The 19621-nt window shown below is 44.2% G+C and overlaps 1 protein-coding gene across 2 annotated transcripts in view; it reads right to left on the minus strand.

Moving 5' to 3' along the window:
• The window catches only part of COL28A1 (collagen type XXVIII alpha 1 chain), a 180625-nt gene that overhangs the window by 11284 nt on the left and 149720 nt on the right, over positions 1-19621 (minus strand). For both annotated transcript variants that reach the window (XM_006074585.4, XM_044946475.2), the window contains 6 exons: positions 17603-17671; positions 16733-16813; positions 16608-16643; positions 11244-11280; positions 8833-9387; positions 6938-7095 (listed from right to left, as the gene is read on the minus strand). In XM_006074585.4, coding sequence (XP_006074647.1) covers positions 6938-7095; positions 8833-9387; positions 11244-11280; positions 16608-16643; positions 16733-16813; positions 17603-17671 — 936 coding nt within the window. The remainder of the gene's footprint in view (positions 1-6937; positions 7096-8832; positions 9388-11243; positions 11281-16607; positions 16644-16732; positions 16814-17602; positions 17672-19621) is intronic.

Below are 19621 nucleotides of genomic sequence, written 5' to 3' on the forward strand. Positions count from 1 at the left end.
GTGTTCAGCATGGTGAACACTTTTCACGTTGAGTGCCTGCAGGACACCCAGAAGATGATGTACACAGACAATCAAAATGTGTATCTGGGACCCAGGAGAAAGGCCTGGAGTGGGGCGGCAGATTTGAGAACTGTTAGCACACACGGCTTTCAAACTTAGAGAATATGGAATAACAGAAGTAGGCCAAGAACAGATCTCAGAAAGATTGAGTTTAATACTAAGGGGTAAACAGAGAAAGAAAAACCCCAAAAGCAATTGAGAAAGAATGCTCAGAAGGAGGACCGAGAGAAAGAGGACCTGCAAAATCAAAGATCAGCAGTGACAGGGTGATATATGCAAAAGAGAAATCAGGTGAGAACAGGATGCTAAGGATCTAGCAATGAGAGGGTTGTTGGTGACTTTTGCAGCAGAGCTTCATTGACACAGTCGAGGCAGCAACCTTACTTTGGAGGGCTTCCCAGAGGAATGGAAGTGAATGGAAGTGAGGAAACAGAGTAAAAGCTAGGGGGAGACGGGGAGGGTGTGGGTGGGGACGTGAGTTGCAGAGATTGGCCTGTGGAATAACTTTATTACATAAAGATAGAGATAGGATAGAATCACAGTTGACATAAGAATTATGGATTAGGGAAGGTTTTAGATGGGAGAGTCTGAAGCCTGTTTCCTGCCTCTGGGGAAGGAGTTGGAAGTGTTGCCAGGGAAGGACACCACAGGGAAGGAAGGTCCTGATTTCAGAAGAGGCAGAAGGGAATAGATAGGCCCCAGAGCACAGTAGGGGACAAGTGGGTGTCACATCAGAGTTGAGGCTAGAGTTCACAGTCAGGTCTGAGAATGAAAGGACACATCCAATTCCAGTATCAAGGCAGAACCTGCCTAGGGCTGCGGTTCTCAAAATACTGTCAGTGGAACCCTGGTTTCAGAGTGGCCCTCTTTATTTTTTAATTAATTTTTACTGGCATATAGTTGCTTTACAGTGTTAGTTTCTACTGTACAGTAAAGTGAATCATCCATAAGACATATATCCACTGCCTTTGGATTTCCTGCCCATTCAGGTCACCACAGTGCATTTAGTAGAGTTCCCTGTGCTATATAGTATCTTATCTGTGCGACCCCATAGACGGCAGCCCACCAGGCTCCCCCGTCCCTGGGATTCTCCAGGCAAGAACACTGCAGTGGGTTGCCATTTCCTTCTCCAGTGCATGAAAGTAAAAAGTGAAAGTGAAGTCGCTCAGTTGTGTCCGACTCTTAGCGACCCCATGGACTGCAGCCTACCAGGCTCCTCCGTCCATGGGATTTTCCAGGCAAGAGTACTGGAGTGGGGTGTCATTGCCTTCTCCAATCTTATCATTAGTTATCTATTTTTATACATAGTATCAATAGAATATATGTTTTAATCCCAATCTCCCAATTCCTCACATCCACCCTTTCCCCCTTGGAAAAAATACATTTGTTCTCTATGTCTGGGTTTCTATTTCAGGGGGTCTATTTCACATAGGGTCATCTATACCATTTTTTTAGACTCCACATATATGCGTTAATATATGGTGTTTATTTTTCTCTTCCCAACTTAGCTCTGAATGACAGTCTCTAGGTCCATCCACGTTTCCACAGATGACCCAATTTCGTTTTCCTTTATAGAAGTGGCCCTCTCTAGAATGGATCTTGAGATGGAGTTAGAACAAGTAAGTGTTGTAGGGAAAGGAGAGTAAGAGATCAAAGAGGTAGACTGAAAATAGAGATGAAGATCTTTGAGTAGCTTACGTGATCATGGCAGAAGGGGAGAACTGAGGCCAGTGGCATGGGGACGAGGGATAGGGTCTCACTAACAGGATGCACAGAGAGGGCGGGCAGCTAATGGAGTCAGCCTGCTGTATTAGCTTTTTGTAATTGACTTCAGTACACAGCATCCATTACTTCCACGGAAATAAGGAAGCTGTATGCTCAGTTTAAGGCTGGCACTGGACTATACACCAGGACCACATCATATAAAAGGAGAGGACTTGGGGCACCCCCTCTGCCTCCACCCCCTGTCCACCCCATGCAGGAGCTACTCAGAGGGACTCTTCCCACACCAGCTTGACTGACTTCCCTAGGTTGCTATGGAATCAGTCATTCTTCATAGGAATCCCACAGCCTCCTTTCTACAGAGAGGAAAAAAAAAACCTTTGCTGCCAGTTACCTAACTTGTTTGCAATCTGGGAACAATTTTTCATCTTACAAAAAAGGAGTTTTGTGGAAAGGGTAGACAGGGCTTCTTTCCTTTCTACTCTTTCAAGGGGAAAAAAAATCTGAAATCTTGTTTCAAGAAACTGGCTCCAGCAAATGGGCCCTGTGCACTGACATTATTTATTAATCCATTTAGAATGACAAAAAGTGACTTCATGCAGGAAACTCATATACTTGTTTGCCTAGTGGGCCATTACTGGTTATGGCCACTTGGTCTGATTAAATGATGTTTACTTGATTTGATTGCCCTGCTCCAGTTTATATCCAGGAAATCTTTCTCCAGCTGGCCACACCCTGAAACAAGGAAAGAACATGAAGTGCCAACATTGTTAGTCCCATAAAAGATAAGGATTTCTTATGTATACAGTCTTTTGAATTGCAGTATAATTGATGGCTTTCCCTGAAGAAAATCTTCAGATTTCTTTTTTAGCCTAACAGTTGGTATAGCCTTCGTTTGGTCCTTACGGATTTATTGAGCATCTACTGTGTACAAGATGAAGCACAAGTCTAGGTCCCAAGAGACACAAAGTTTAATTAGATACGGATGTCGTCAAGGAATTCAAATCCATTAGGAAAGTTAGGGTACCTACAAAAATCATTATTAACGATGTAAAATGTGATAGAGTTCAGAAGAAAGTATAAGATTTCCTGAGATTTCAGGAGAGAGACAGAATAGAACAAATGATGTACATGTCTCGTTTCCTAAGACTGGCCCAAAAGGGCAAACAGAGCAGGAACTGCCAAAGCTTTATGAACTTAGCAGAACCTTGGAAATCCTTCTGCTTTCTGTATTTCACAGCACATCTGTTTGTAGGTATTTAGTATAATCATGTTCATTACACAATTAGATAAAATAGTTCAAATGCAAGTCTTTCTTGACTTGAGTCAATCCATTGGCTTACACCACTCACAAAAGAGTAAATAACTGATAACAGATTTTCCCCTAAAAAAATGGATTTTTGCTAGAAAGGAGAGGAAGAAGAAACAATGAGCTTGGTATCTTAAGGAGTGATAAAAGGAAGACAACAGAGAAGGAAATTAGAAACACAAAAAGGGAAATAGGACTTCTGACATCATTTATTTTGCAATATTGTCTAGGGTAGGCTTGGGAACAAACTGAGGATTGGAAGGTTTTGACAGATTCATTTTACTTTGGAGGTTTCAATACTATAATTATACTTTTAGATAAAGCATGTGCATTCTTGGATATATAAATATGTTTTTGTATTTATGAATGTTCCCTGGTGGCTCAGACGGTAATCTGCCTGCAATGCAGGAGAGCTGGGTTTGATCCCTGGGTTGGGAAGATCCCCTCGAGAAGGGAATGGCAACCCACTCCAGTACAGTTGCCTGGAGACTCCCCTTGGACAGAGGAGCCTGGTAGGCTACAGTCCATGGGGTTGCAAAGAGTCCGACATGACTGAGCAACTAAGAACATACATTATATATACACATGACAGATCTAAGTGTGACTATAAATGCATATATGTTTGTTCAAATTAAATATTAGGATCATTCATTTTTAAAAATTCAGTCTTACTTTAGTGCTTCTGCAAAGAGAGCCAGGGTGAGAAGGCATAGACTCAAGAGAGACTATCCAAGTTCAAGGTCATTACAAACTCCCATTAGGAGTTCATTACAAGCTCCCACTCTTAGTAAGAAGCCCCATAGGGAGATCCAACTGATGCCCACCATGTAACTCTTGGTGCTGTAAATCTAAGCTATTTTGGATGTACTCTTCTCATGCCCTCCCCTCCCCAGCTACTAGAATGCTTCCTCGGCCATAATCTATTAACGTCACTTGTCTCTCAGGGCATCTGACTTCCTGGGTCACAACACCAGAGTCACAGGGGCTTCTTGCTGCCCCTCATTCTGTGTCATTGCCTTGAATGTCCCTCTGCCACCTCCGCTTTGGCACAGATTAAGCCCATTATTTTCCTTCAGAGAACCCTACCCCTACCCTTTCTGCTATATTCTCCATCTCAGTGGATGTTTCAGTCTACCCCATCTCCAAGCTAGAATCCAATCATCATCCCCAAGCCCTCTCCCTAACCTCCATTCACTCTCTAATTCCTGTTCTTTCTACCCAAAAATGGCTTTCCAATCCATGCTTCCTTTTATTCTGGTGGCCCCTGTCTTAGTTTAAGGCTTTATTATCTCTCACCTGGACCATTACTCCTCACATCCCAACCTCCAGTCTCCTCTCCTCCACCTCCTTCTATTTATCTTTCACCCTGCAACCAAATGTGACTGTATGACCCTTGTTTTTAAAACTGCTTTCTTCTGGTTGCCTGGCCTATGGAGGAAGTTCAAGCTCCTTAGTTTGACACATTTATAATTAGGCCTCAAATTATTTGTCCAGTTTTAACTCTCACCCTTCTGCAGGTACACCTTTGGCTCCAGTTAGACTGAACTTGTCCTAATTTCTTAAATGCCATTCCCTATGGATTCCCCCTTTGCCCCCACATGTTCCTTCTTCTTGGAAATACCCTTCCCCCTGCTATGGCCTTGAAGAACTCTTACTTAGCTCAACACCAGCTCCTCTGTAAAGCCTTACATTACTCTGCCCTGAAATTAATCTTCAGCATCTCTTGAACTTCTTCTATAGCTCTGCTAAAGTTCTTAATACTCCCTGTACTCATCCATTCTCTGAGAGACCATAGACTTCTACTGGGCAGGAACTGTACCTTAAGCCCCACCCTTGAGCACCGCAGTAAATTATCAATACATCTCACCGGAACTCATTGATTTTGAGGAGAGCTCTGTTTAGACACTGCTTGCTGGATGACACCTGAGTTTGTTCTAATATAGGTAGTTTTTAGAAAGGAACATGGATTGATTAGGGCCAGGACAAAGAGATAAATCACAGGAGAAGGAGAAGATAGACTGTGTACATTATTATCTATAATTTACTTTCAAATGCTTAGTAAAGACCAGGCTTGGCAAACCCCTATGGACTGAATGTGAATCTTCACCTGTTTTGAAAAATAAGTTTTATCTAAACATAGCCATGTTCATTCATTGAGGTACTGGCTATGGCTCCTTTTGCATTTCTAAGGCAGAGCTGAGTCACTGCAACAGAGATGAAGTGGCCTGCAAAATCCCAAATCTTTCCTATATCAGTTCAGTTCAGTCGCTCAGTCGTGTCTGACTCTTTGCGACCCCATGAACTGCAGCATGCCAGGCCTCCCTGTCCATCACCAACTCTGAGTCTACCCAAACTCATGTCCATATAGCCCTTCACAAAAAGGGTTTATTGACCCCCTGATCTAGACCATGTGGTATAAGTGTGTGTTAATTTCAATCTACAATCCAGGGGTTGTCTGTTGCCCTAATCAGAATTACCCATATTGAAGTTGATTAGTATTTAATAAAATAGATTACAGACTTTTCTGTCCTTTTTTGATATAATATAAAAATCTTGTGAGTCCTGTAATTTGTCCCCATAAGAATGGCATCAGGGTCTTTCCTAGCATCAGGGTCTTTTTCAATAAGTTGGCAAATTCTGGGAAAGATTGAGGGCAGGAGGAGAAGGGAACAACAGAGGACGAGATGGTTGGATGGCATCACCGACTCAATGGACCTGAGTTTGAGCAAGCTCCAGGAAATAGTGGAGGACAGGGAAGCCTAGTGTGCTACAGGCCGTGGGGTGGCAAAGAGTCAGACACAACTTAATGACTAAACAACAACAACAGGAATAGCATCCTAGGCCTGACTTCTGAATGGTCCTGCATTCACCTACTGGTCTGGGGGTTTCTCAAGTCTTCAGTTCCTAGTCAGTCAGTGGAATCCTCATACTTGAACATTGTTGCCCTGGCTCAAAATAAATCTTCCATGTCTTTGAAGACTTCATAAAAGGACACCACAGGGGGAGTTCATTGAGCTTATAAAATACAGACACTGCTGTGTACTTGCTTGCCAGACCATGTCTGTGCATGTGATAGACATCAGTTCACACCAGCTTTAGTTGTGACTTGGTGGGAAAGAGACTACATCACTCACTCACTGGTGATTATGAGAGGCTCTCCAGTTCTCACCTAAAAGAAACTTATGAGTTGCTTGTGACCCATGGCTGAGGTCAGTGCTCAGAGGCTTGCTCTAAGGGCATCACCTTTGTCTCAATACATTCAGGAGGTAGTTCTCTGGTACACACATGATTGGGGAGCTCTGAAATGAAGCATCCGCCTTGTGCCACATGCATGCATAGCCTCCCTCCCTGTCCCTGCCCTGGGTGCAGGCGGGGGAAGCTAAGTGAGCAAGAGGGGGGGCGGGAGGGAGGGAGAGTGCAGACAGAGCATGTGTGCACTTGCCAGAAACTTGAAAGGGTGCAAAGTGTGCAGTGGATACACAGATGGACAGGGAGATTTGCAACCCGGTACAGAAAGATGATTCGGATAGTGTCGTATTGATCTGTTCTAGTGAACATGATTACTTTTGACACTGGCAGGGGTATAATATAAAAATATTATTTGTAGCATATAATAAATAAGTATAAAACATGGAAATGTCTATCTGTCTCGTATTCATGCTCATAAGCCCCAGGGCTATTTCAGAACTAGAAATCTAGAAACAGAAGGCTAATATTTAGAGCCAAGGACCTGAAACTATCCATACCTCAGTTGATTCTTGAAAGCTCAGGACAAGATGGTCTTCAATGTAGAGCAGACAGAATATATCATTTTAGGCTCACAAATTGAGCAAGATGGTTACTTACAGACTCAGAAATTTCTTTCTGGGGCTCGGGAGTGGATTCATGGCGTTCTTCCCCCGATATCCCAAATCCAGGTTGAAGCGGTGATGAACCCAAAATATGAAAGAGGTAGGCTTCGAAATCCTCACAACTTTTTGTAAATAATTTTTGCTTCAGGGTATCTTAAAAAAGAGAAGTAGAAAAGGGTTTGGAGGAGCAATGAAACATTACTCAAATCTGTTTATTATAAAGATCTTCTGCACTCTCCATTTGCCCAGCACGTAAAGTCAACCACTAGCAGAGCTAAGTTTTTAAAGCATTTTTACATCATCTGTAAGAGGCCATCTAAAATAATTTAATGTAATAATATAGAATGGCCCAAACTGAAGCTGAAGCTCCAATACTTTGACTACCTGATCTGAAGAACTGGCTCTTTGGAAAAAACCCTGATGCTGGGAAAGATTGAAAGCAGGAGAAGCGGATGACAGAGGATGAGAAGGTTGGATGATATCACTGACTCAATGGACATGAGTTTGAGCAAAGTCCAGGAGATTGTGAAGGACAGGGACTCCTGGCGTGCTGCAGTCCACGGGGCTGCAAAGAGTCAGACATGACTTAGTGAACTTGTGAACAACAACAAATGGTCTCAATAGGCAAACAGATGACTTAAATTCATTTTATCCAGAGGGAACTACCCTGTGGAAGGGGCAAGTCTCACCCATAATAAGTTTGCCAGGCAATTAGCTCTGATTTTAGAGACTGCAAAAGACAAACCAGTCTAAAAATATACCCCTCACGTTAGTAACTTCTTTGGTTAAGATGACAAAGCTCTTCAGTTATTAGAATATAACTTGTCTGAAATGCTTAATATTTCTGGCCATTTCTAACACATTAACTGCCCAGTGAGACTGAATGCACCAGATAAACCCTCCAGTCATCCAGTGTTAAGGAAGCCAGACCCCAGGTTAGGGAGGTCTGAAGTATGAGGGAAAGTGGGACAGTTCTGAGTGTGGTCTGCTCTCCTTAGGGCCAGCTATGTGGGTACCCAGAGCCCCAGGAGCAGGATGAGGCCAGGAGGGCCCATGCCAAGCCACGTCAGGCCCAGCGTCCTGATGATGGAAAAGGAAGGATTGGGTCAAACTGGAGCCTGCAAATACAGTAAGTATACATTTTACTTATTTCATAAGCTTTCTGGGTGTGGGCTCTGCCAGAATGTGTTATGAGTTTCCAGTGACCTGGAATGTTTCATTGTAAAGTGATACTGATCACACTTGAATCACAGGTGAGTCAGTGTCTTAGCATGCCTCACTAGGAAATATCAGTTCTTATGAAAGGGTAAAGCAGCATAGGAAAACCCATCAGTTCAGCCCTGAGTGTGTGAGGTGTATTCAAAATGTTCCTTCAGATGAACTCCTGACTTGTTTACTCTTCATTATCTGTTTTCAGAAAAACAGAGAAGAGGGAATAGAGGAGAATAATTCTAGTTGCTATGTCTCTCATCTCTTTAGATTACCATAACTTTTCCCACTCATCTTGGACTTATTAATTCATTTTGATTCCATGGTTATTTTCTGCCTTGCTGTGGGCTTGTTCCATCTCTTACCCAAGTTAGGTAACTTTTAGAACATAAGCGAATCTGAGCAATGCCCTCAAATCCTATCCTTTCTTTTCAGCCCTTCAGTTGTAGATACCCCAGGTGAAAACTCCATGGCCAACTCAGCACTTACTACAAATGAATAAAGCTAAGGACTGTCCTCTCTGAACTGAATGATACTAAACCTCTTTTCCTTCAGAGTTTGTTACAATTTAATGCTGGTGTAAACCTCAGTAGCCTTCTGATTTCCATTCTTGGTCAGGATCATCCCGCGATGTGGTTCTTGGAAAGGCAATATAAATCTTTTCCCCTGGAACTGTCTTACCTTCAAGAGTAATGAAGTCATCAAATAGATAAACATGCTCGCTATCTGGGTCAGTAGCAATCAGATTCATTTCTTGGTGGAAAATGTGGAAGTTGGGGTCATTCCTCTTCACTACCCCAATCACAAATATTTCCACATTGATGTCACTGGCGTTCTTCACCACCTCAGTCAGATTCTTCTTGTCTCGGGTATCTGTCTGCCCATCGGTGATGACCAAGGCCACCTTCTTCACGCCGGGCTTGGCAGCTTCGAACATACGGTTGGCGGCATGGAGCGCTGTGGCCGTGTAGGTACCTTCCCCCAGATACTGCATGTCGTCCACAGCCTGCTTGAGGTCATCCTTGCTGGAGAACTGGGTCAGGTGCGCCACCTCCTCCACCTTATGGCTGTAGTTGATTATGCCTATGCGGGTTGTGGCCAGGTCCAGGGCGACACGGTCCGTCAGGGTCTTCACAAAATTCTTGATGATTTGGAAGTTCTTGAGCCCCACGCTTTCTGAGCTGTCAATCACAAACAGCAGCTCCAGCGGAGTCTCTTTGCATTTACGCCCACAACCTGAAGCACAGATGCGGACACAGAAACACAGCAGGAATGAAAATGAAAACATCCCAGGGAGAGGGGAGGGGGCGGGGATGAACGCGAGACCCAGATTGTAGCCTTCCTTTTCTGTGACCGTGAACACAGCTGGCAGTTGTCTCCCTTCTGCTTCTATGCCTGACTCTTTTCAAAATGATACACTGGGTTGGGGGGGGGGGGACAAAAAAACCTCCCACACAAAAAATCAAAATACTGTAGAGGATAACATAATAAACAGCTAGCCAATTTCTCAGATTAAAATATAAAAGTCTTTTAAAAAGATTCAGCATCCCTTTGCATGCCTTCCTTTTCTGTAAGAGACAACCACCATCCTAAATTTGCTCTTTATTATCCCACCATGTGTATTGAATCTGAATCTGAACGCTAATATTTCAGTCTTCCACCGTATCCTTATGTGAAAATGAACACTTACTCATTGGTGTGGCCAGTGAGTAAAGTAATGAGATGAAACTTTTTAACTGTCGGGGAAAGATCTGGATCTTTAACTGGGCATAAGCATAGTAGCCCCCCCACCACCCCGCCCTCTGCTACTCTGGCTTATGTCCCCAGTCACCCACAGTGACCCTACGGTGGCTCCCATCTTATCACGGAGGCCTGGAGAACATTTACCCTGTGAAACTGTTCAAGGGGAGTGATCTAGGAACACTGGCCGATAACCAACTTCTATCTATGGTTTATCATTCGAAGCAGCTGCCAGAGTCCCTAAGCAATAAAAAGTATCAGGGCTCCATTGGTGTATTCGTATCTTTATGTTGCCCAATAACACTCCCACGATAAATCATCAGGAAACTGGCTGCTATTTTTACAGGGTATCTAGCACTCAGAAGCAACGTCTAAATTAGCCTGTCACCACAGAGAGTCCCAGGCTGCTTCTTAAGGTCCAGAAGTCTTTTGGGGGACAAGACAGTTCTGGGGTTCCCTATGTGGAAGGATAATGATATTCCCTCCTCTGTCCATTTTAAACACAGAAGGTTCTCTTATCTTCATAATCCATTAATTGCTTGCTTTTTGGCTAATCTTTTTGCTTTCCTTCCTTGTTCTGATAACTCTGTTTTAAGCCTGTTTTGCCATAGGGGCTTCCCAGGGGTCTCAGCGGTAAAGAATCCACCTGCCAATGCAGGAGGCGCAAGAGATGCGGGTTCGATCCCTGGGTGGGGAAGATCCCCTGGAGTAGGAAATGGCAACCCACTCCAGGATCCTTGCCTGGAAAAACCCATGAATAGAGGAGCCTGGCGGGATGCGGTCCAAGGGGCCACAAAAGAGCCAGACACAACTGAGCAACTGAGCACACACACATTTCACCACGGAAACATTTAGATGGAGGTGCGACACAAGGTGACCTCTGAACTCTGTCCTCCACAAGGTGACCTCTGCACTCTGTCCTCTTGCTTTTGCAGTGGCAGGCACTCTAGGTCTCAAAACTCAATTTAGAGACATTACTGTCACCAGCTGGGCTGGACTCAAACACCAGTGAGGCCCCTGTAGGCACGTTTCCTTGGTGGTTCTTTCCTTCCCAGGCTCAGGTAAATGTCACCGAATACAAATGAGCTCAGTGCTAACAAAAGGCCTGGCTGCACAGACTCTGATGTCTTCATGCTTCTTAACCACTCTGGGAACATGATTTTCTTTCCTTAAATCAGGATTCCCACAGCCCCTCACACTGCTTCCTTTCGGTTTCCCACCAACTTTGCCAATGAAGCTGAAACTTTCCCATGAGCTCTACGGTATACATATTCTGGGTAAATGCAGTATCTTGAACATAGAGGGACTGGTACTTTAAACTGGTGGTTGCTTTCTTGATCGTCAGATCTTACCACATATTTCAAAAATAAGCTTGATGATTTCTTCTTTCTGGAGGGAAAGAGGAAAATGTATTAATTGTGTGACCATAATATTTTTTCCCTACATAAAAGGGACTGTCTCACTACAGTCAGCATTGGGCTGTTTGATTAATCCTTCTGCTGCAAATAAGATACATAGTACAGAGGTTAAAAGTTGGCTACGATACATTATAATTGGAATGTGTTTGAGCTGTAAGATGTAATAGCTGAGACTTGAAGTTCAAACTGCAGCTTTGGTGTTTGTCAGCTGTGTGACCTTGGGCGTGAAGTGACCTAACAGAGGTCTGTGTCTCAGGGCTGTGGTGAGATTACACGAGGTAACACACACAGCTCTTAGCACAGGGTATGGCCCCCAAAGGATGCACTCCCTACAGTTCTGCATCCATGGATACAGAGGGCTGACAGTATTGTGCCGTTGTATATGAGGGACGTGCGCATCCACGGGCTTCGGTACCTCCTGGGTGGAGGGGCGTGTGCTAGAACCAATCCCCTGCAGATACCAGGACGACGGTGCCGTGGGCAACCTATGCCTTCGTTACATGATTTAAACCACAAGTGCTAGCCAACCAGGACAAGCACCTGGTTTGAAAGAGAATTTATTCTATACCGTATTCTCTCCCCTTTTTCTGGACCAGTCCCCAGATTTGCGAGTCTCCTCCCTGGTTTCCTAATACTCTCACTTGGGTTTCTCCACGAAATGTCCCTGGTTCCTGGATGCCCCTTCCGGGCCCTGCCCCTCACTAGCTCCATCAGAGGGGCCTGAGATGCGCTGAATACTAGCAGTCAATCTGGTGGCCTGTGCCGCGTGGCATGTCTACAAATGACTGGGATGGGACTGGAGAAGTCGGGATTCTACATCTGCCAAAGACGTGATGCTGACAGGGGTGATTAACTTCACAGAGGAGAGAAGCAGAAGCCCAGAAAATCTCAACGGGGAAAAGCAGGGGGCCTTTTCTAAGAAGATAAATGTAACAGCTGCGAAAGTGAAGTTTTAAAGAAAAAGATCTATAATGACAGAACAGGGGTGCAGGTGACAGCCCGTGGCATGGCTTAGCAGAAGCACGTATGGAGGATATTCACGGCATTTTAATTTAGATTTTTTTTTTAACTGTAAATTGAGTAAAAGCCAGTGATTTCAAGTGGCTATACAAAAATTACTCCCAGTATGAGATTCTTTAAATTATATGAAATAAAGGAATCAACAGTTATCTTTTTTTTTTTTCTCAGGCTTTGTCATGCTTTTTCCACATTTAGAGAGACAATAAATCTGAAACTAGGGTGTGTCTAAAAAGGAAACTTTCTATATTAATATATTTATATTGTATATCCTGGCAGGGGAAATGTTACACATTTAATATAGTTATTTTTAATTCTTACAAGTGGAGAAAATACTGCAAGGTTTATGATTATAGTTTTTCACTTAACATTAATTATATATCATAATTAATTTCCCATATTACCAAATATTCTGAAAAACTTGATTCCTAGAGTCAGAGGCATGGCCATTTTAAGGTTCTTGATTTAGACTGCCTAACTATCCTCCAGAAAAGTTGTGGTAGCTGATAGCTCTAACCGTAGTATATAAGAAAACCTGTTTTGTTTTAGAGATACAATACTGGTTATTATTACTATATAATCTTTGCCATTTGATAGAGAAAAATATCTCACTGTTTTAAATTACACTTAATCCACTACTTGCAAGGCTAAATTTTAAATGTGTGTTTCCAGTTGTATTCTCTTGTGCATGGTCTTTGTGTCCTTGGTCCATTTTTTTTTTTTCTATTAGAATCTTTGTCTTTTATTGACTTGTAAGAGCAATTTATATATCAAGGTTGCATTTAATTCCTTTCACTGTGCTTTTATGCCATAACCAGGTCTAATATGCTTTAAGTAGTCATATTTATATATAATCAACATTTTCCGTGTAATCTTTGCTTTAAAGTCACTGGAATGAATGGTTTCACTTTTTCTGCTAAAATTGCTGAGTAACCTTGGTTTCTCAGTGCCAATGATGAAGGCATCAAATTTATATCCTTCAAAGGACTCATGTTAACATGAGTCTAGTAGCAAGTAGGCAAAGACACAAATACTTTTTATAAGTGCTGTGCTGTTGGATCAGAGCCAAGGAGCCACGTCGACCTGCCGGAATACCAGGGGTGGGAGAGTGGAGTTGGTGCTGTGGTCCAGGGAGGTGGGTAGACTCTGACCAGGGTGGAATGGGGTGAAGAGAGGAAGAGGAAGGACCTTCCAGGCAGGGGGCAAAACACACAAAGCGCAGTGTTTTACAGTACTTGAGTGAACTTATGACTCGGGGTGTGTGACAGGAGGAATGACAGAAAATGCGGAACGCAGCTGGGCTCTCAAGCACCTCTGTGTCTTGTTGAAGAGTGCGGACTTAGCCTGAGCAGTGAGAACAGACGTGGTCCATGGCAGAGAAGAGAATTGGTTGTACCTTTACTTAAGAAAACTGACTCTGTCAGCCAGTGGAGTGGTCTGAGATTCCTAAATAGTATGGGCAAAGAAAATTAACACCAGAAAACCGTGGTGGGGGTGATGGATGGGGAGGGATGGCTTAGAGGGATGCTGCAGAAGGAGATGAAGGGGGTGGTGAGTAACTGGAAGAGAGGATGAGGGGAAGGAGGCATCTAGGAGGTAAACGATAGCAGTGCCAGTCTTGGCGGGTGGGAGGGAAGGGACAGGGGCAGGCTGGAGCTAATGAAGAGTGAACTGGGTTCAGCTTGATTCTGGCTGAGTTCGAGGCGCCTGTGGGACACCCAGCTGGCAAGGCAGTAGGAAGTAAGGTCTGATGTTTGGGAGAGGGGCTCAAGCTGGAGGCAGAGTTAAGAAAGGCCAGTGTTCAGTTGGCTGTTGGAAGAAGGGTGGCAGACGAGATGGCTTGGGGCAGAGCTTGAGTGTAACCGGGGAGACCCCTCCATACCCACTTTTGTCAAGCATAGTTTTTCTATGTTTATAATCTAAAATGCTTTCTCATCCTCCATACAACTTTACTGTAATATTAAATCCACCTTTTTGAACTGTGCATCCGTGCGCCTTTAATAGCTGTCCCTCCTTGAGAGTTCGAGGACACGGAAGAAACGATTACGGGCAGGTGCTGAGAAACACTAGCATTTCAGGCCTAGTTGGAGCAAGTCTTTTTGAAGTAGCTTGGGTGAGAATGATTAAAAACGTGAACTCCCATCAATAGTATTTGCCTCTTGAAAGGGGAATTTGACAAGGAGTTCAGCCTGGTGCTCTGTGACAAACCAGAGGGGTGGGGTTGGGTGTGAGAGATGGGAGGGAAGTTCAAGAGGGAGGGGATGGATATATACCCATTAATGATTCATGATGATGTATGGCAGAAACCAACACAAAGGTGTGAAGGATTATCCTCCAATTAAAAATACTTTTCTTTTTTTTAAAGGAGGAGTGTTAGTCTGGACTGAATCTACCCCTGAGAGTGTGTGAGGATAGGAGAGAGTAGGGGTGGGGAGAAAAAGGAGGCCTTTCCAGAACAGCCTTCATGAGGGAGCAGGCTGGTTCTGGCTTCCAACAAGCCAGCTCCAGCTTTAAGGGCTCTGTGCCTTGTTAGCGAGGTGACTCGGGGCGTGTTGCTCAAGCTTTCTGCAAGACTTGGCCGGTCTTTATCTGAAAGGGAGACACTCCTCCCTGCCTCGTGGGCTGTTATGTGCGTTAATGTGTGTCCTGAGCAAGAGAGGGCTGCAGTCTCTAGCCTGTCCCCTTCTCCCTGCCCACCGTCTTCACCAGTCCTGTGCTGCCCCGGGTCTTAGCCAGCACTCGCGAGGTGAACCCAAGCTCTGTCAAATACCCCCCAGATGCCTGCCCCTTCCTTGGCTACCTCATGCATACAGGCCAGTGCTGTCCACTTCCAAACTTGAGGCCATCTGGGGACAGTTCTGAGATCTGTGTATCCAGAGTGTGGAGCAGGGACAGGGCGGTGTGTACTCAGGGTGGTCGCTCCTCACCTGGAGGAAAGGGCGTACCAGGAGAAGGACTAGGAGTCCAGAGTCGGGGCCGCAGCCTGCCTGGGTCCCCCAGGTGCCCTGCAGCACTGGGTCAGGGTGGTGCTGATGTGAAGGAGCCTGTCATACTAGAGTCTCGTTTAATGCTGATCTTGGCTTTCTAAATGCTAGACAAAGGCAAGAGTGAAGGAAAAGAGAATATGCATCAAATCTCACCTCATTTTGTCTGCTCTGGACCCACACATCACCTCTGTCACAGCCTTTATCAAACTGTAGGTGAACATCCTCTGCCTGCCTTTCTCTCCCGTTAGACTGCGAGCTCCTTGAGTCCAGAGATGCAGTCTCTTGTTCTCAACTTTTACCCCTGTGCCTGTCTCAGACCCTGACCCAGGGGATGTGCCCAATAATTGTTGGTGAAATGAATGAGCAAGTGCATGGATGAAGGAAGACAGTTCCCCTCTCCATGCAGGGATGGGACGGAGGGTATAAACCTACAGGGAACATTTCTCTGGGCATTTAACATACACCCTCCTCTGCTACGTGTAGGAGAAATTGCTGCATGTGTAGCTGCTTTATCCTCCAAAGGTATCTGGGGAGGGTCTGACCTATGGCGTGGAACAGCGAAGAGAAAGAGGCAGATGGGCCGTGAGGACCATGCACAGCTGTGTGCGTCACATGCCAGCTCTGGCCTTCATCGCGGGAACTCTCAGCTCTGCGCTTCCTGACACTGCATGTAAGGTCAACATCCCCAGACCGTGACCCATCCAAAAGGGAACAAGAGAAGTTCCCTGTTTTCTCCTCAACTCCAGGAAAGGTAGATACTACAAAGGAAGAATTAGACTTTGCTATAGAAATTCTAGAACCTTCCCATCTTGTGGGGCTTTCAGGGGTCAGCTTTGTGTTTGCGATGGAGCAAATCAAAGAGAAGAAAAGGGGAAAGTTTGCACATCATCACGAGTTTGTTGAATAAGTGAATCAGTAAAGGAAAGTAATCCCAATTTTGCGATTGTTGTTCTCAGAGCACTTAAAGGAACTAGTTCAGGAAAAAAAAAAAAAAAAAAAAAGAGCCCCTATTCTGAAAAAATAAAAAAATCCCTTGTTCATTTGATTTCTTTTAAATGGCTCACCTCTTTGTTAACATTTCTACCAGGGGTCAGGTGGGTAGTTACATGTCTACAGTGAGGCTGGATAAGGGCTGCCGGGGTAAAGTGCCCCTCACATTCAGATTCAGTCACCCCCTGCATTGAAGCCAGCAGTAATTCTGTGTCAAAGGAAGTCCTACTTGCAATGTGAAAACACAGATGTAATCATTTTGTGAGCACAAACCCCTCAGTTCCCCTCTAGGATGGATACTCACTGTAAGTCCTTGGTCTCCTTTTGGTCCTTGTAACCCCTACTTAGTGGAAGAAGAGTAACAGTCAGTGAAGGTTGCATCCGGTTAATGTGTACAATGACAGTAAGAGATTAAAAATCACTTCTTGCCTGTTCTCCTTGGGGTCCGGGATCTCCAATTTCCCCTTTATCACCTTTCTTTCCCACATCGCCGCGTTCTCCGTGCTCTCCCTTTACAGCGCAATGAAAAGATAAGTTTAGATTGTGAATATTAAAGCCAAATTAGGAAAACTCTGAAGTTTCATTTCTTTGCAACTGAGGTACCTCTTGAAGACTCTTGGTTCTTGTTGGTATGAATATACTATATGAAAAAATAGGGGGCATTTTATTTACATCCTCCCAGGTACCATAGGGGCTTCCCCCGTGGCTCAGCTGGTAAAGAATCCTTCTGCAGTGCAGTAGCCGCAGGAGACACGGGTTCAATCCCTGGGTGGGGAAGATCCCCTGGAGAAGGGCACGGCAACCCACTCCAGTATTGTTGCCTGGAAAATCGCATGGACAGAGGAGCCTGGTGGGCTATAGTCCAAAGGGTCGCAAGGAATCGGTCATGACTGAAGCGACTGAGCACGCACGTGGACAGGCACCATTATCTAATTCATGATGAACTAGAGACCCCAAGGTGAGGAGACCATGAGATGCCATCTGATCAGTTCACTGACTTTGGGAACTTCAGCTATTATACAGGTTAACACCTGAATTTTCTGGTATCTTCCATGTGGGTAGGTTGTAAGGATTTGTTCCTCATCAGCTGGCTTTGAGTTTGAAGAAAAGGAGATTTCATGAAGTAAACATGTTTGTATTTAGGAAAAGAAACACATAAGGATTCACTCTGAAGCGGTATTTTTTTCTCCAAGTGTTGTAAGGAGAGGAGTAACAAGTTCATGAGAGCCCTTCCAGGGTTCAAGTTAAGCCGCTGAGATCCGAAAGCTGAGCATTTCCCTTCAGTCCTGAAATACTTACCTTCTGGCCAGGGAGGCCATGGCCTGTCATGCCCTTTGGCCCTGGGAAGCCCTGAGGTCCTTGCTCCCCCTGCACAAAATACGCGAGATGGATGGTCCTGTTAATTTCCCAAAATAACTCAGAATATACTTCTTAGTCAGATATACATTTGCACTTTCAAAGCTGCATTATGGAGACCACCCTGGTGGTCCAGGCTTAAGACTTCGCCCTCCAGTGCAGGGGGCGTGGGTTTGATCCCTGGTCAGGGAGGTAAGATCCCACATGTCTCAAGGTCAAAAAACCAAAACATAAAACTAAAGCAATATTGTAACAAATTCAGTAAAGACTTTAAAAATAGTCTACATCAAAAATATTTTTTTTTAATCTGCATTATAGCATTATCTACATTTGAGGGGAAATACACATGTAAGTAAGATGAGCTCAATGCTCAATGGGATCAATGTAGTAAAATTTTAACTACTTTTTTGGGATAGAAGTAAAGGGGTTGACTTATGGCATTTGTCTGTTTCTGTGGTGTAAATACTCCCTCCCACCTTTGCCAATTTCAAACTACGAACTTGACATCACAAGTAACAAGCAACTGTTATTCCAGTGGTGATATTATTGGTGATTTTTATAATCTTCTTTATAATTTATATATTTTTGATATGTTGAAATTGTGTATTATCTTCATAATGGAATACAAGAGGGTTTAACAGCATCTCTCTCCAATTAATGCCAAAGGGGTGTTTATATAATTCACCATACACTGTTTGTTCCATCCTGATCATTTGTAGTGACATAAATCTATTCATCTAAATTGAATACCTCCTAAACTTGGAATTGAATTTAGAGAAAATCATCTTTTCCTTTCAATACTTGTTGTTAGCTTCCCCCATCATATCTTCCCATTATCTGCTGTTCCTATACCCCCATCTTCAAAACCACACAGGTTTACAAGATTTTCATGATGCTGCACATGGACCAGGAGTTATCACTAACAAGTGTACAAAGTCGTAACACTGATGCTGCTTGGACCCTATAGCAACCCCTGCCTCACGCTAGATCATTGTAAGCAGTAAGTCCATGGCAAAGGTTTGAAAGACCACAGGCTCCCAGAATTTGGTTTGCTTACCATTAGCATCTATCTCAAAGATATCCTGACCATGATCACTAGAATCACTGGTATGCTCAATAAAAACCTGACCAACTAAACGAGAATCAAGAGTGGGGGTAGGGATAAAATATGCGTTTTTCCCATAGGAAGGCTTGAGAGCCATGGCTCCAGAAGGCAGGACGGGCTTTAGGAGGTCACTCCCGGAAGGGGCCACAAAGGGTTGCTTGGAGACCATTTTCCCTAACTCTGAATTATCAGCATTTCAGAGCCCCTTGTCCTAGCTCATTGACTTTCAAGCTTTTTAAACACTGAACCCTCCCCCCCCCCTTTTTTTTCTTTTTTGGATGTGGTTACGAATTAGTTTTATTTTTCAATTGGAAGATAGTTGCTTTACAATGTTGTGTTGATTTCTGCCGGACAACAACTCAAATCAGCCAGAATTATATGTATCTCCCCTACTCTTGCCTGGAAAATCCCATGGACAGAGGAGCCTGGTAGGCAGCAGTCCTTAGGGGTCGCTAAGAGTCGGACACGACTGACATGACTGACACGACTTAGCAGCAGCAGCAGCCCCTCCCTTGTGAGCCTCCCTCCACCCTCCCACCCTACCCTCTAGGTCGTCACAGAGCAACAGCTGGGCTCCCTGTGCTGTGCAGCAGCTTCCCCCAGCTACTTATTTTCCACACGATAGAGTATATATATGTCCCTGCTACTCTCTCAGTTTCTCCTACCTTCTTCTTTCCCTGCTATGCCCACAAGTTTGTTCTCTATGTCTGTGTCTCCATTCCTTCCCTACAAATAAGATTATCAGTACTGATTTTTCTCTATTCCACATACAGGCATTAATATATAATATTTGTTGTTTTCTTTTTCTGACTTTTCACTTTGTATAACAAGCTCTAGGTTCATCCACCTCAGAACAC

Source organism: Bubalus bubalis, chromosome 8 (genome assembly GCF_019923935.1).
Source record: "Bubalus bubalis isolate 160015118507 breed Murrah chromosome 8, NDDB_SH_1, whole genome shotgun sequence".
Classification (NCBI taxonomy): Eukaryota; Metazoa; Chordata; class Mammalia; order Artiodactyla; family Bovidae; genus Bubalus; species Bubalus bubalis.